At 33.3% G+C, this 17,482-nt stretch overlaps 2 protein-coding genes across 5 annotated transcripts; both read right to left on the bottom strand.

Moving 5' to 3' along the window:
* Window positions 1–670: 670 nt before the first annotated feature.
* Window positions 671–7,162, bottom strand: LOC107451955 (uncharacterized). Of its 3 annotated transcripts, none has more exons than XM_071176974.2 (4): window positions 7,030–7,162; window positions 6,731–6,770; window positions 3,975–6,073; window positions 671–1,607 (listed from the first exon to the last, which is right to left on the bottom strand). In XM_071176974.2, exons 1-4 carry the CDS (start codon window positions 7,054–7,056, stop codon window positions 765–767), a joined length of 3,009 nt encoding a protein of 1,002 aa, XP_071033075.2. In that variant the 5' UTR covers window positions 7,057–7,162; the 3' UTR covers window positions 671–764. The 3 variants fall into 3 exon arrangements, with proteins under 3 accessions (XP_071033075.2, XP_087013852.1, XP_087013853.1); XM_087157726.1 differs by having other exon boundaries at window positions 7,036–7,148; XM_087157727.1 differs by having other exon boundaries at window positions 3,975–5,949; window positions 7,036–7,091.
* Window positions 7,163–11,454: 4,292 nt separating this feature from the next.
* On the bottom strand, window positions 11,455–17,055 carry LOC107451953 (uncharacterized). Of its 2 annotated transcripts, none has more exons than XM_016068197.4 (4): window positions 16,516–17,055; window positions 16,128–16,170; window positions 13,581–14,893; window positions 11,455–12,118 (listed from the first exon to the last, which is right to left on the bottom strand). In XM_016068197.4, the coding sequence occupies exons 1-4, from the start codon at window positions 16,516–16,518 to the stop codon at window positions 11,546–11,548; spliced, it is 1,932 nt and encodes a 643-aa protein (XP_015923683.3). In that variant the 5' UTR covers window positions 16,519–17,055; the 3' UTR covers window positions 11,455–11,545. The 2 variants fall into 2 exon arrangements, with proteins under 2 accessions (XP_015923683.3, XP_015923684.3); XM_016068198.4 differs by having other exon boundaries at window positions 16,443–16,559.
* Between the last annotated feature and the right edge of the window lie 427 nt (window positions 17,056–17,482).

Genomic DNA, 17,482 nt, shown 5'->3' with positions numbered 1-17,482 from the left:
TCATTGATTTTTTTTATCTGCTGAATTCATAATTCAGGTCGAAGGGGAAATATGAATAAGTGAGTAACTATGAATTTCCAATTTCTTCTACTCAAATATCTTAACTATAAGACTATCAAGTTTAATAATTTTGCTATTAATTATAACTATTCAGTTCTGATTGATTCTTACGCGTCCTTTTAAAAATGGTAATTACTCATCAGTTCCATTCTAAAATAAATATTTTTCTTCCCAATTCTGAACTCTTATTACGTGTTTTATTTTTCGATATTTTCCGAAATAAAAACTTATTTCAAGAATAAATAAAAATATAGAAAAATATTGATATAAAGAAATTGATACATGAAATCAGTATTCAAATAAAGAAAAATATTGATTTCCTGCAGCTGCAACTAGATTTAAAAAAAATCAAAATTAGAAAAACAACGAGGCTGAAAAGTGAGTTAAATTTTCAGACACACTACGTGGCTGGACATTAAAAAGTTTCACTTCAAGAAGCAAAAAAGGGATTACAAGTCAAAATTTATGGCTCAGATTAATATTTCTTTTCTTAAAATTAAAACTTATTCAAAAATATTTCCTCATTTTTAACAGAGAAATTTGATAAAAATGTTCGTGTATCAAAAATTATAGGAAATTCGGTAACAATGTAAACTCTATGACAGAATCGTAAACAGATAAAGAAAGTGGGGTTTATTAATGACATAAGTTGCAAACAATAAAATTTATATAAACTATGTAAAAAACAAACTGCTTAAAACTATTTACAATTTCTTTCTTTTGTATAGCTTAACATAGTTGGCAGCTAACAGTTCTCTGGTCATGGGCAGAATTCCTTTACTTACAACATTTTCAGCAGTTTCAAGCACTTTGAATACAATTGCAGGTGCTATTTGCTCTTTACCAGTTTTGGATGGCGCGCTTTTATACAATATATCTTGCTTCACGTCTGGTTTTGATGACGTGGTTTCTTCATCTACGCTCTCCTGAATTTTGACCTCCGGTAAAATTCCAGACCTTTCAATTTTAGGTCTAGACATTTTCTCGTAAACAGATTTCCTTTCTTGAAGTTTCGTTTTATAAAGTGAAGAATCATCATCAGAAGACTCACCGCCTTTAGAAACCTCTGATGCAACGAAAGATCTTACAAGCTCTCTGAATCTGTCTTTCACAGAATCAATCAAATCGGTAGTGGTCTCTTGCTGAGCTAGATCTTCAAAAGTCGGCAAGGGTGAATTTTTATCGAATTCTATCTCTACAGCTTTGTTATAGTCTATTTCTGTACCAGATTCTAGTCCTCGTCTTTTGGTGGAATAATTGATTATCTTGTACAGGAATGGTAGAAATTTCATTTCTTCAAAGATTGGGTGGGAGTGCTCTAATCGAAAATTATACGGATAGATGACATTTTCCTCCAAGTACTCATTTAACCCATCTTCGACTGGTGCTTGATAACCTTGCAGAAGGTAGTTTATATCATAATAATCTTGAGAAAGAGAGCATGTCGAGTTGAACCAATAGTCACATGATAGTATTTGCTGGTTAAATGTACTGCCAACTGGACAAAGATAGCTTTCTGTTCGTTGTGGCCAACACGCATGGAATACCTAAAATTAAAAATATAAATTTGTTTTGTAGTAAAAACTTAAAGTGTAACAAAATTAATAGTCCCAAGTGTAAGAAGTCATCCTTAACAATTTAGTACTGTATTTATTCAAAACCAAAAGTTTGAAACAGTGTTTATTTGGATATGAAAGTATTGCAACAGAAAGGTAGAAGGAAATTCTGTCTTGATTAGTGATAATTGGGAAAAGTAGACACACCTTAAAAGAATTTTTATTTTTTAATAATTCGAATTCCTATATTTATTCTAGTTTGTGCACTTTCACAACTCAATATGGGGTCTCCAAGCAAAGGGCTGACCGCGAGAGGGTGACTTTTGTTATTTAATAGGGTTTAAACGTAGCCTTTCCCAGAAATGGTCACTCTGCTCGCATTAAATACCAAATGCTCAAATGCTGAGAAAACCTCTATGTACTTTCGCACAGAGCTGCAAAAGTAGCGGTAAGACTTTGCCTGGAGCTATTTCTAGACAGGACGTTGTTTGCGTAAAATAAGTATGCGGGAGTTTGAGAAAAGCCATAATTCTTACAGAATCTGCTTTATTCTTCCAGTGTTTGCAGAGAAAGAAATTTTTATTTTCAAACTCTACACTGAGTTAATATGGGCTTTTAGGGAAAATATTTTTAACGCTAGATATTTGCTTGGATATTTAAAACAAATATAACTATTATTTAATGAACTAATTTTAAAAATAAAACTATATTTGGTATTTTATTATAAACTAATGCAACATTAACAAGTTAAGATTTCAATTTTTCCTGTTGATCCTGATGATCTATGTTTCTCGTACATAAGCTTATGCTCTGTGGGAAAGCATGAAAGTTTCTTGTAAGCAAAGGAGTTGAAATAAAACATCTCACATTAGTTTTGTTAGATTCCTATAAAAATTATTAAACTTACTATATAAATATATGCTTATGGAACTCACGTATAAGACTACATAAGTTCCTATTTTAACGAGAGTATAATTTTAAATTTAGTACTGTATTTATTCAAAACCAAAAGTTTGAAACAATGTTTATTTGGATGTGAAAGTATTGGTACAGAAAGGTAGCAGGAAATTCTGTCTTGATTAGTGATAATTTGGAAAAAGTAGGCACACCTTAAAAAAAAACTATTTTATTTTTTAATAATTTGAATTCCTATACTTATCCTAGTTTATATTTGCGAATATCATTTACAATAAGCGGAATAAAGTTATTTATAAGAGAAACTATCCTTTCAGATTTGTTTTGCTCGACACTTTTTAAGCAAAATATTTGCAAAACTGACAATTATACAAGTGAAAAAGTGTTAACAGTTAGTCTAAGAACGCTTTTATTATTTAAAAAAAAATTAATCTGTAAATTTGAAGCTAATTCCCAAAATGAGTAAAATATTAAATATTTTCGTGTAATTTTCTATTGCATTTCTTGTTAAATTTTTTAAGATCTAACAAATTTATTAGCATTTAAACTATGGATAAGTTAAAGTATCAAAGTCAAACCTCCGCTTAAACTTCACCTTAATATAAATTTACATCTAAAGTAGGAACATTTGCAATAACTAATACTAGATTGAAAGCAATTTGAAACTTAAAATAAAATATTTGACAATCATTCTAAATATTTGTTTAAAAATAAAACTGCATTCTAAATATTAAACTCTTATCTTGCTATTAAATATAAAATTCCCTAAATTTAGCACAGCTCTGTCAAAAAGAATACTTGCTCTCTATACTTAGTATTCTGTTAATTATTTAACTTTACAAGTTACAATGCTTTCAACATAATTTATTAAAAGTAACATTTAATATATTTACTAGTATTGCAAATACATATGCTTTAAGTCTGATGCTTAATAGTAATTAATAAATATTTTATCAAAAGATTTTTTTTCACTATTATTCAACCGGAAGCATTTTAGAAATAACTTCTAAAGTGTTTAACATTTTAACAGGATTTAGAACTATCAGAACGAATTTCGGAAATATGAAAATAAACATGGCATGCAAAAGTAGCGAAACTAAACCCGCAATGAATTTAAAACCCTCCTTTAACTCCAAAATAATAAAACCAGTTTATAAAATGTAAAAAGTTTCATGCATATTAAAGTTCGTTCGTGGAAAAGGATTTTTATGTTTAACTCAAGATTAGCCAGACTAATATTTCTTTTTAACAAATTTCAAATAAATACAAAGCTATCTGTTTTACGAACTTTACGCTTTAATTCCCCATTTAACGCATTATAGGAAATTAATACTTTTTCAGCATATTTCATTAATTTTTTACAATTTATCTACAATAAAAATGTTTCTCCAGAGTGAACAGACAAACATTTTTTAAAATCATTCCAAATTTAAATGTACATACCTGGCATCGAGTTTCAATATCAGCGTAGAGTCCAGGATTTTCCTTGCCTTCACATGTAAAAGAGGTTGATGCAATAGTTGTATAATTTGGATAATCCTCTCCTGGTAAGCCAATCACATGATCCAAGTATGAATTCGCAGGTGTGGTTTGCATCAGTCCAATTCTTTCAGAAATATTCTCTCGATTTTGAGCATCTTCAGAGATCAATTTAGAGTACGAATCCCTTAAAAAAACAGGATCAGTGGCAACTGTCTTCTCGCTTTTGGAAGAAATTGCAGCAATCACTTGTTCTAGGGAAGCTTCTGGAACTTTCAGAGTATGCTTAGCATTGTTTTCAAAATGTTCCAAATCAAGAAAACTTTCAGTGTCCCTAGAGATAATATCCTCGAGCTTGGAACTCTTGGCAGATTCTTCGTTGTCATATTTCTCAGCAGCTTCACGAAGAATTTTGACCAATTCAGTCATTTCTTCTATTGACGATTCATCCTTTTTTGTAAACCGCGAAGTAGCTTCCTTGTCAGATTCATAGTTTTCTTCTACTATAATGTCGTCAGAATCATCTTCTGTGATTGAGTGAGTATCCATAGTTTTTTCATCAGTTTCCTCGTTTGAATCCTCGTCTTCTGTGGTTGATAGAGTATCCATAGTTTCTTCGTTTGAATCATCGTCCTCTGTGGTTGATAGAATATCCATAGTTTCTTCACTCGAATCATCGTCTTCTATGGTTGATAGAATACCCATAGTTTCATCGTTGGAATCATCGCCTTCTGTGGTTGATAGAATACCCATAGTTTCTTCGTGTGAATCATCATCTTCTGTGGTAGATAGAACACCCATAGTTTCTTCGTTTGAATCATCATCTTCTGTGGTAGATAGAACATCCATAGTTTCTTCGTTTGAATCATCATCTTCTGTGGTAGGCAGAACACCCATAGTTTCTCCATCAGAATTATAGTCTCTTGTAGTTGAAAATGGAGCCTGAGTGTATTCTTCAGGCGTATCATCTATGGTTGTCAATGGTACCAGCGTAACTTCTTCGGCAGAGTATGCTGATGGGAAAGTTACAGTCTTTATTTCAGCCTCTTCATCTTCAGTTGTTGGTTGAAACATTAAAGTAGCTTCTCCATTGAAAAATTTGTCAGATGTTTGTGTAAATATTTGCTTTTCACTCAAATCAGCTTCCTCTTCAGGATCAAACGTTTCTTCTGTCGCGTATAGCTTGGGATTTTCAAAATTTCCACTAAGAAAAGATTCAAAAGTTGTTTCATCAATAAAAGATTCTGCATTTTGTTCTGTAATTGGTACAAATGTTAAAGTTACATCAGAGGTTTCATCAACAGTACGGGTAGATTCATCAGTTTCTTGATCTTCCTCATTCGATAGTATAAATTCCAAGGACTTATCCTCAGATGAATCAGTATCATCTGGAACTACTTGGGAAGCCCGATATTCGGTCTCCATTTCAGAATCTGTAGCCTCTTCATTTGACAGAATAAATGCAACGGAAGTTTCATCAATTTCAGGATCATTATCTCTTACATCTGGAACTATAGTTGATGTGCTATAGTCAGGTTCCATTTCTGAATCTGATACCCCCTCATCTGATAAAATAAACGATAACGTGGCCTTTTCACTTGTGGAATCACTCCCAACTGGACTTACTGTTGAAGCACCGTATGCATTATCTGTTTCAGAGTTTAAAACAGTTCCATCTGTGTCGACATTTTCATGTTCATAAACATACTTTGTCAAATCTTCCCCTTTATTAAGCTCAACTATAGTAGAAATTGTAGGCGTAACCCTCAAGTAAGGAGTTTCCGTAGTTTTGAGATACTTTAAGAATCTGGTTCGGAAAGATTGAGCAGCAGTTTCGAATCTATCGAACAACTCTTCTAAACTTGCAGATTCTAATTTCGCTGGATCGGTTGTAGTTATTTCTGGTAAACCAAGTTCTCGACCCTCTGTCTCGTCTGCTCTATTAATTAAAGCAATGAACATATGAAGCAAATCAGATATTTCCATTACATGTTTAGCAAAAGCGGTTTTAACACCTAACCGAGTTTCAGCAATTTCATCAGGAGTTTCAAACACTTCAGCACCTAATGATTAAAAATAGTCTTTAACATTTAAAGATTACCCTCCTCCCCCCCACTCTGATTAATGCATTTATATACACAAATATGATGTATAATGAAATGCATATCTCTTAAAATACATTTATTTGTTGATAAATTAATTTTGAACCCTTTTAATTCAAGGTTATTTTAAAATACTTTTAAATAAAATACTGTAAAAAAATATAGAAAATATTCGTAATTTTAACTAAAAAATTGCGATGTAAAATTAAATATGGTTTATAACTTATTTCGTAATTTTTAATTTTTGAATTTGATTTTATAAGTATGCAAAAGACATCTGAAAAAAACTAAAAGCTTTGAATTGATAGTCTTAGCATTCAGCAAAGACTTTATTTATGAAAATGAAAACTATTAAACAACTTTTAACATATTGAAGCATCAAGTTATATATTACTCTTACACTCACTGAAACTTTTACAAATACTATTTGTTATGATTATTATGCATTTACTGGTATCAATATGAAATATATGATTTATATGTCTATCAATTGTGTGGTAAAAGTTTCAATAACTGACAAAAATGTTTCAAACCATGAAGAAATTTTCAAAACGAAATATTTAAAATTTCTATAACTACTATCGGCAAAAATTAGCCTAAATAAGTGTTTTAACTTACTTGAAATGCCGACAATAACAAGAAATCCCAGAACAGAAACCTAGAAATGAAAAACAAATTAAAGTCAACTAACTGTTCCTATATTATAAAACTTTCACTTAAAATTCTGAGTTCATGTTAGCGTTAAAAGTAAATTTAAAGAAGTTAAGAGGTTTGATTAATAATACTCTCTAAGGCTCCTTTTTTAAAAAAAGAATATTAAAAAATTATCTTTATTTTAAAAGCTAAATTTTTCTAAACTAAGTAACTTGTAATACAGTATTTTTGGAAGGTGGGAAAAAAATAGAATTTCTACAAACCCTTACTATTGCTTGTGAAAGCAGCATGTTTACACTTAGCAGAAAAAGCAGCAAATACGATCTAGCTGTTCTTTTTATCTATATTACATGCTAAGCAATTCGAAAACTGAGTGACGTAAATAAATGTTCACCAATCGAAGCTTGCAACAAAAAACCCCCATAATTTGTAAGAGCATGTATGCTTGCATCTCGGTCATTAATTGAATGTAGTGGGTTCGATTCCCACTGTAACACTGAATGTATATTTGTGCTTTTGTGTTACTCTTCTACTTGTATTCAATACAGAAGCCTAATCATGTTTATAAATAAATAAATAAATAGGAATTGTATTCTTCATGAAGACATCAATGTGTCCAAGACACAAGGTTTTAAATTGAAAGACTCAAACTCAATGAAGTACTTTAGCGCTTGCAAGTGAAAAGCAATGACTTGCTCTTAATTGAAGCACAAACTAATATCTTCGCAAAGTGGGGCATGAAATTCGTGAGATTGTCACCATTTTATGATCTACAGTGGGATCATGTATTGGGCAGGCACGTGCCATTACAGTTTTCAAATCATCAAAAAGAATTATCCTCGTATTGTCACCAATACAACCATTAGTATAATTCTAGTCCAGCATGACGTTAATAATCAAATCAAGTTGTTGTAGTTGTAGTTTATTTGCGTAGCACTAGAGCTGCACAATGGGCTATTGGCGACGGTCTGGGAAACATCCCTGAGGAAGATTCGAAGACATGCCATCACAATTTTGATCCTCTGCAGAGGAGATGGCTTCCCTGCTTCCGTAGCCCGATGACCTGCAAGCGAAGTCGAGCACTTTACGGTAGAACAGCTTAACGAGGAGCAAATCAAATCAAGAACCAACACTTTAATGTCTGTAGCGCAGAACCAATACGTTCGATTACCTCTGTAACCATTGGTGCTATTTTATTTTTCGCTTCGTGATGCCTGCCGATAATTAGTGCTATATTTATTCAATTCTACGAGTACTTATGAGCCATATAAACACACAACCAGGCAACTTTATATGTGAATAATAAAGAAAGCATTAATCTGTAGACTTGTATTCTGATGTCCAATACAAATAGTTTAAATAGAATAACTGAGTTGTTGTTGTTGTTGTAGTTCATTTACGTCGCGCTATAGCAGCACAATGGGCTATTGGCGACGGTCTGGGAAACATCTCTGAGAATGATCCGAAGACATGTCATCAAACTTTTGATCCTCTGCAGAGGGGATGAAAATCTATATGAATCTTCTGGAATGATCATCGACAGCTTAGTAGATAGAGCGTTCATCTTCCAATGAGGTGAACCGGATTAGAATCCCAGGGATGGCTGGTCGATGCGAATCCGCATCCGGCTTGCAGCAACCATAGTGCCGACGTTAAATATCCTTAGTGGTAGACGGATGATGGGTTAGAGTCCCTTTGCCGTCAGGCTAACAGTAGGGGGTTCTCGTAGTTTTCCTCTCCATATAACGCAACTGCGGGTGAGTTCCCTCAAAAAGTCCTCCACGAAGGTAAAATTTCTCCCAATACTTGATCTTGGAGTTCCCTTGTTTTCTGGATTGGGTTCAAATTACAAGGCTATGGAGTTGAACATTAGTAGTCGTAAACTCAAAAATCAGATCGCCTGTTCAACGACGGTAATGAAATCGAATTTTCTGGATTATAACCTGAGTTGAAAATCCTTTTTGTACGCCATTGTCTTATGGAAAACACCATTACGGAAAATAAACCGTAAGAACAGTAAAAAATTGATTAAAACACTTAAAGTTACTGCTAAAATTAATCAGCTACTTCTAGTTTCAAAACACTTTGCGAACAGAGAATACCCGTCGATTTCCCAGACCTCTGTTAGTTGCTCTATTTTGCTTTGAGTGCTCCCCACTTGTACATTTAGTGGGGAGCACTCAAAGCAAAATACTTTAAAATTGACTTTCAGCCCTATCTTTTGTGAATGAAGCTGTTACACAGATGACAAAGAAAGAGTAAGATAATTTCTCTCTAACCACAACTATTATTTCTATCGATACCTTGGTATTACAAGCCTGCATTCCTATTATCATTACACTTGGGATCACCATGGTCAAAGAGTATAGCTCTTTCCCCCATAACTCTTAAGCCTAGAGTCCCGCGGTATACTGATCGTTAAGACACGGTTCCCAGCAGATCATCGAAGTCAAGCATCACTGACTGCGGTCAGTGTGCGGGAGGGTGACCATTTGGATTAGTCTGCGTAGGAACCGAGGGTGTGTGGTATTGGTCCTCGAAAAACTGTTCTACCGTGAAACCCTCGACTTCGCGTGCAGGATAAATTCTACCGAAGCGGAGGTGCCATCCCCTCTGCAGAGGATCAAAATTGCGATGGCATGTCTTCGGATCATCCTCAGGGATGTTTCCCCGACCATCGCCAATAGCCCATTGTGCAGCTCTAGTGCGACGTAGATGAAATACAACAACAACAACCTAAGCCCGAAGGTATCAGGTTCGAATCCCATCGAAATCCTGGTTTTATCCTACTGCCGCCGCCCTTCCTCAATTTGTAGCACCTCTTGTTCTATTTGACAAGGATTAGGTTATTAGTATAAAGCTCGCTAGCCGGTGTGTGAATAGTTAAATGCCGCCACCCCTTTTTCCCTAGGGTATAGAAAGTAACTATTCTGAAATATTACCAAAGTCTATCAGACAATATCTCGGTCCAATAATATAAGTCTAATATTATCAAAATATGCTAAAAACAAAGTTTGCTGCATACAGAATGTGTGCCTCAATCCACACTGCGTAACTGATACTTATGCAGATCTGATATTTTACTTAGGTACACGTATTACCTTACTTAGTTGAATATGTCTAGGGGACTTTACTTGATACACAAAAGGCTTTATTTCAACAGTTTCTTCTTAAAAAAAAAATTGAAATTTTAAATTCTTTTAATACTTTTCTTGTATTAAAGGTAGATTCAATTAATGTCATTTAGATGCTGTTGTACTTTGACAGCGTTCTTAAGGAGTATGTACACTTTATGCTTTTTATTTAAGAACCTAATTATAATAAATATTAGCTTCTTAATTTGCTTTTGAACGAGCCCCTTATAACTACTGAAACATGACCACATACTACATTTCAATCATTTGAGATACAATACTTCCTTCTTTTTATATAATATACACCATCAAACGCTGTGCGAAGCGTGGAGGTGGCGGGTTTCAATGCCGCCATAACCCTGGATGTGATATCCTTCTACTGCAAAAGGTTTATTGAGCACACAAGCCTAAAAACGTATGCAGTTTCAATACGTCATAACGTATAAACGTCAAAAGACCGGTTTCGTATGCTGTATTGTTTTGTAAAGTGTTGGTATGTTTAGTGTTAAACATACAGTCAAAACAGATATATCTGAAAAAGTTTACCCTAATGAAAATAGAGAAGTTCAACTTTAAATCCAACCTAGTATACTTTTTCTCCTGAAAATTTTTTTTCAAATAACGTAAAGTGATAAATTTTCAAATATTTATACTTTTCATTAATTTAAAGTCGGTTAATGTAAAATAATTCTTTTGATGAAAAATGTCTTTGAAACTCATTTTTAATAGAGCTCAACTACCAGTTTAAGAACGCAGAGATAAAAATTAAAGAGTTCATCTCTATTCCGCAGTCTTCAATTGTGATAATAAGCAATTGTAGTGAAGATTAGGTGCTAATAATATCCAATTTGAGTCTGAATTGTAGCAATAACTAAGGAATATTTTCAATTATGATTGCAATCATAAGATAGGATTGCTTATATTCACGGTCATAATTGTAATCGTAAAATAAGATTACTTGCAAGAATTTCAATTGTTTGAGTCTGTTCAGTTATGCTTTGTGCGACTTCGGTTATTCAATAATTTCGATTTCAATTGTTTGAGTCTGTTCAGTTATGCTTTGTGCGACTTCGGTTATTCAATAATTTCGCGATATGCTTTTAAAAAAAGTACGAAAAACCATGTTTAAGGAAGTTCTGTAAACTTCGAATTTTGGAAACAATTTTCGAATAAACAACTTTAATCTAATAAACAAGTGTAAACACTAGATATGTAACTTTTCGAATTTATTAACTGTGACGAGCTCAAAACAAGAGTTGGAGTTTTAAAATTTTTGCGAGTTTCTTAATGTTGAAATTAAGCTTTAAAGTCTTATAAACCAACAAAGTAATCTACTTATTTTAATTGAAATTATTGTTAGGTTTTTGTACATTACAGAAATTTTCAGTCTCGTTGAATTTCGTAGTTGCAACTACCACTTTCTGCTCGAAACGTTTCATTTATGTGATGATGAAAAAAAAGTCATTCTTTTACCTAATGCCGAGATAAAACTCGAAACTTATTTGCTGCGGCATGAAATACACGTATGAAGTTTAGAAATAATAAGAATTTAAATAAGTGAACACAGATAGTTTAATCAATAACATCACTTTACATTTTAAAACATAAAATTCTTCTACAAAATTTAAAAAAAAAGTCCTTCATTTTAATTGCGATGCTTTCTCGATAACTTTTTAAGCACTCTTATAATATTGGCCTCTATTCTTCTCCGTTTTTCGAGAACATCATCCGGTTCACCAGCTTCAAAGTCCTCAGAGTCAGTCGAACTTTCCTGTTCTCTCACATCCTTCGACTTCCTAACCTTGTGATGGCGGTGCTGAGCCAGGAATGTCTTAAGATCCGAGGGCTCCGGATAAACAAAGACTTTAGCTTTAACCGGCAAATAGTCCCACAACTCAGTGATATTGGTTTTGTTGACCATATCCGAAAAGTGCAGGTCAGCTTCGAATAACTCTACGATATCCGCTCTATTCGTAACAATGGCTGTTGTCCCAGAATCGTTCTGAAGAGGTTTCATCATTGGATCTGGTATTGGAGTGACATTTTGAGCATGAGCATCATCGAACTCTTGGAAGGCAGTGTTCACGTCAAAATATGCGTGAGAGAGGGAGCAGTTTGTGTTGTTGAAATTATCACAAGACAGAACTTGTTGGTTAAACAAAGATCCTACAGGACACAAGAAACTTTCTCTTCGCCCAGGCCAACACACATGAAACACCTAATAAAAAAATAAAATTATGCTCTGTGTTAATAGAATAGCCATATCAAGGTTTCCCCTTCTCAGTTATCATAGTTTCAGCAAATCTTGCTGAAAGCAAAGCATGTAGCTAAGCATTTTCCTTGCGGCAGTAAGTTTCAGTCAGAAGTTTGAATATATTGACTTGAGAGAAAAATCAAGATTTTCCTAAACCCGGGGTAAAAAGAGGGTTAGTATTAAACGAGGAAGTCTAATTTTTCTATGTGAAGAACTCCCCAAGCCATTAGTCTGGAGTAGTGTCGGTGACTATAGTTGCGGTGTTTAACTATTTCAACTATGGCTGGTTGATCATAAGTTGAAACAGGTTTTGGCTCCGGTAAGAGAGAAAGGGAATCAAGGGAGAAAGAGGTCCTCTCTTTGAAATGCGCTACTTCTTGCTTCCAATGCAGCTGACTGCCTTAGACTTCCAGGCGAGGGGAGTTCTTTTTGTAGACAAACTATAGTAACCTTGTCACGTACATTCCACTCACAAACAGTATAGTTTACTATACTCCTTGTAATTAAAATAGGCTTCTTATTGGCAACGATGTGACAGGCTGTAATGCTACTTTTTATTCACAGGCTGTTAAGGAATATAATATACTGTTTATTATTGTAATAATATATTGTACTGGATTGGGAAAAGTGAGATTTAGGGATGACACTGTTACGGAGGGAGAAAATGTGATGAATATACAGTAACTGCCTATTCTATTTACAAAGACTATAATGATATTTGTATTCATTAAAACTAGCATATTTGGTTTTGTTCATTTAATAACAGAATCGAGCTCTTTTTAGAATTTTTTTTTTGTGAGTTTGAAAACTCCGAAAGATCTAGTATACAGTAATGTACAAATATGAATAATAAATACGTTCATGTGTTTTAACGCTTGAATTTGCGAATGGTCATTCTTAAAATTTTTTGAAAAAACCCTCAGTGCAAAATTTCGTATTCTCTCGAATTAGAACAGTTAGGACTTAACCATCGGCTTCATACACAATATGATGCATGCACAAATTTTGTTTAATGTATCAGCTTTCTTGGTTGTATGCAGTCGTCAAATCGCCGAATTTTTTATAACAATATACTTTTAATCTGAAATTGAATTTTAAGAAAATGATAATTAAGCAAAATTATTTCTGTTTACAATTAGATCTTAATTAAATCTTAAAGGAAATAGTATACGAGTTTCATACTATTTTTCAATCAAATTTGATTCAAAATTAGTATTTAATTTAGAGAAATTAATGTTAGACGTGGGAATTGCGAGAACAAGTTTAAGAAAACAAAATTCTTGATAGTACTTATATTTTAATGGAGTAATTTCTACTTGTTTATGTTATGAAACAATTGTTGCGAAGCAATCATTGGGGTTGGTCAGTGGCAGCTAACAAAGTCCTTATCCCTCTAGTTAAATAGAAAAAATACTTAAGATCTTACCTGGCAATCAGTCTCTTGATCTGCATAGAAACCTGGTATTGGCTTGTTTTCGCATGTAAAGGATGTATCTGGTATATCTCTATAATATCGTAGAAACATTTTTTGTGGTGTAGGAGCTTGGTAAAATATAGGATCTTCAAGAGAAATGCCACGTGGATTAATTCTTTTTTTCTCCACAGATTTTGAACTGGATGTTTCGTCATCGATTTCATCATTTGAGGTGAAATAAATATCTGATAATGGGTTAAGGTCTTCCTGAAACGTACTTATAACGTGATACTTTAGTTCGGGTTTTAGAGTTAGTGATTTATCTAATATTTGAACCTCCTCGAAAGTCAACACTCTTCGAGATTTGCGCGATGGAGGCATTGAATCAGATTTAGTTTCTGTTGTTGCTTCAGATTCGCTTGAATCTGTTGCAGCGTCTGTTGTTGAAGTCTGATATTTTGCTTCTTTTTCAAAATGAGCTTTTGACTCATCTGGGTCAAAGCTAGGTTTATTTGAGATATGAGAAATGGAGGTTGACATTAGGTGCATTATGAATTCATCATCAAGTGCTGTAAAACTAACAGCACCATCAGCTTGTTCTGAAAGGGAAACCTCATGAAGATTAGATGAAACTGTTGAAGGTTCTGGCATTTCTGAGAAAGCCTTAATGTACTCAGTGGCAATTTCATCCACTACTGAAGCTGATGTGGCACTTTCCTTTTCAGATGCAAATTCCGACTCTGATGCCGTTACGAAATCAACTGTGGGAAGACTCTGCAATTCCGGAATAGATGGTGAGCTCTCTTTGCATGCCGCACTACGACTATTTACTTCTACGTCACAGTCGGTATCAGTAGAGTCCTGTTTGGGAAGATCAGGTTTACCTTTTGAAATATTTGACGAAAATTCCACTGATTCTTTGTTTTTAGATTTATAAGAATTCAAATGTTCCATAAGTTTTGGATCCAAGGAATCTTTTGATTCCATAAAATGACTTGTTAATAACCGTTCTCCAAAAAGTCTATTTAAAGCATAGTCTAATTTTTCTAACGATGTTAATACATGAGTTATTTGCCCATTAAAATACTCCCGCATTTCAGGAGAAAGCGGTATTTCTTGAGGTATACCAGATCCACCATCTTTGGGAATTACGTAACCGGGAGGAGCTTTAAGTATATCCGCTGTTATTAATAGATCTCTGTGATAAGTTCCTTCCGTACTCAAAGCCTTGCGTAGCAAGCTTTTGAAAGCTTCGATTGATTCAGGACGAACAGGTGGCAACTCAGAGTTTGGTAGATTATCTTTACCAAACATGTCGACTGCATCTATAAGGCAAAAGTTAACATTAGTAATTTGTAAATATGATCTCTCAGAAGTAATGTTAATGGTACTGTGGCAAAGTTCAAGTGTTGAAGGCTTAATAAAATCTAGCTACAAAGAGCAGATTTAGCTAAAATTGATGATTTGATGCCTCTCCATTAACTCTGCTATTTCAGAGTACAAAGTTGAAACATTTAATGCAGAATTAAATTATGGTAGCAAGGATAATTAATTTTTAAATGCAAATTGAAACCGCATGAAAAGTTACACCACGTAAAAAAAAATTTCAGTGGCACTAACTAGATGCAGCTAAATTGCTTCAAACAAGAAACAATAAAATTATGTAAAAGCTAACATAAGTTTAGATAATTTTCATATTAAAACCCAAATGTAATAAACCAGCAAGAGAGAAAAACATAAAAATTTAAAGGCACTTCGTGGTCCTAGAGCTCCAATCTACTAGTCTATAAATTAAAGGATCGCTTCACTGTTTAGAATTTGATATTCACATACTTAAATAAAAGTTCATATTTTAGCTTTTTCTGAAAAGGTATAAATTTCACTTTTCCTTCTAGGTAAATAAAAATATTCATGAAATTAGACTTGTAAATTTGATTCAAGAAATTGGAAAAATTTTTAATTTAAAGACATGGGAAAGTTCTTTTAGTCAAAAGATCTAGAGAATAATTTATTCATTTCAGTGATAAAATGATAATTTTTCAAACAGAGATTACAAAGAAACTGACATTATGCACGTTAGATTTTTATTTCGTTTAAAAAACATAGTTTGACAATTTAAACGAAGTTTTTATTTAACTACACAGATTCTGTAAAATTTTAGTTTAATAAAATTAAGTTATAAATGTATCAAAATTCTGCGGCAATCACCATAAAGAAATCACTTTCACATTTAGAAAGATTTAACATTTATCAGTTAGAAGATCCTACTGTTCCCTGAGTTTTTGTATCAAAATACTTCTCAAAAAGCACTTTTAATAGCTTAAAAAACACAGCATTTACGACAAAAATTATTAGAATCAGCTCTCTATAAGACAAAATGTCTTACGACTTAGAATCATGAAGTTGTGATCAGTTCTTAATTTAATGATGTCATCAATTTTAAAGATAAACACAGAAGTCAAAACAAAACACAGTGCTACTATATATTTAGAGTATATTTTAAGACTATTTTTTTCCACAGATCTTGGTTATCAAATAAACTTCAAAATTTCTTCTTACCTACAGCAAAGAAAGCCACCAATAACCAAATCACAGTACCCATCTATAATGAGAATATAAAATTATTATTGCACTCGAAGCATCACAAATATATCAGAATGTGGGTTAATAAGTTTAAAATTAAGTCAAAATTTATTTAAAAATACTTAAATTTCTTATAAATTGCTTAATAAGAAGCTTAACTCTAATAAAGAAAAAAAAAAGAATGAAAATATTTAATTTCACGAAATAGATGTTTAAACGATAAGAAAGCTTAATTCAATTAAAGGAACTATAAGAATCTTTAGTTTCAGGAAATAAATAAAAGGTAGTTACTGATGATAAAGTTGAAATTCAAATGAAGACCAAATAAGAATTACGTTAACAAAACTAGAACTTTTATCCTTACCATGATCCAACAAACCTTGGTAAGCAAAGACAGCAACAGAGTTGAATCGTTTTATTTTCGATGTTGAAGTTGTAGTAGCATCTTATGCTTCTCACTTTTATCCTTTTGAAAGCGTTGAGTTTTAAGCGTATCCTTTTGAAAGCTTGGTTTTGAAAGCGTTGAGTATAAAGAAGATGTAAGGTTGTAGGTTAGAGCATGCATGGACAGATCGTGTGCCTGTTGTTACATGAGTGGAATTTCGCAGATTCATTAATTTATTTTTAATTTACTATTATTATTATTTTTGCACTCTAATTGTTTTGTTAAATATGGTCCTTCACGATTAAAGAATATCGTGCTTCCACCAAGGCTGTTGGAGTGGAGGTTGCGGGTTAAAATCCTGCCATAGTTAGACCTGTTTTTTCCTTATTTGTGACATTTGTCTGTCTCTCCACGCGACAGGGGTTTCTGTATCGTTCCTTCTACTGAGCACACAAGATATGTATATACATGTATATACACACACATGTATGAGAATGATTATATGATGAGAATGGGTCTGTGTGGTCGAGAGATTAACGTCTTGAGCTGCAAGAACGAAGTTCTTCGATTCCTGCCTCGAAATCAACGAAGAATAAATGAAACGAGCAAGTACTTAGTTTTCTCAACAATTTAAATTTAGCTTTTAAGGAGTGTTGATGTCTTATTTCGTAAAGCTCAAATACAATTAACTTGTAATTGGAAAAGTTTTTCAATAACTTCGGAGAACGAATGTCTCGTGTGGTCAGATCTTAACTCAAGGTTCACAGTAGATCCCCGAAGTGAAACATCACTGTCACCGGCCAGTGAGCGTTTGGGTGACCACTTTGATCTGTCTGCGAAGGGACCAATGGTGTGTGTTGTTGTTGTTGTTGTTAATTTACGTCGCACTAGAACTTCACAATGGGCTATTGGCGACGGTCTGGGAAACATCCCGGAGGATGATCCG

Source organism: Parasteatoda tepidariorum, chromosome 2 (genome assembly GCF_982258835.1).
Source record: "Parasteatoda tepidariorum strain Cologne lab strain chromosome 2, Ptep-v5.0, whole genome shotgun sequence".
Taxonomy (NCBI): Eukaryota; Metazoa; Arthropoda; class Arachnida; order Araneae; family Theridiidae; genus Parasteatoda; species Parasteatoda tepidariorum.
Note: the sequence above shows the minus strand (reverse complement) of the source record. Positions and strands in the feature narration are given on the sequence as shown.

Coding starts and splice junctions, on each gene's coding strand:
- LOC107451955 (XM_071176974.2), bottom strand. CDS start 7,056: ATGCTGCTTTCACAAGCAATAGTAAGG. Junction 6,771..7,029: donor TTTCACAAGCAATAGTAAGG/GTTTGTAGAAAT, acceptor TTTCATTTCTAG/GTTTCTGTTCTGGGATTTCT. Junction 1,608..3,974: donor ATATTGAAACTCGATGCCAG/GTATGTACATTT, acceptor TTTTAATTTTAG/GTATTCCATGCGTGTTGGCC.
- LOC107451953 (XM_016068197.4), bottom strand. Junction 14,894..16,127: donor GGTGGCTTTCTTTGCTGTAG/GTAAGAAGAAAT, acceptor TTTGCCTTATAG/ATGCAGTCGACATGTTTGGT. Junction 12,119..13,580: donor ATCAAGAGACTGATTGCCAG/GTAAGATCTTAA, acceptor TTTTTTTATTAG/GTGTTTCATGTGTGTTGGCC.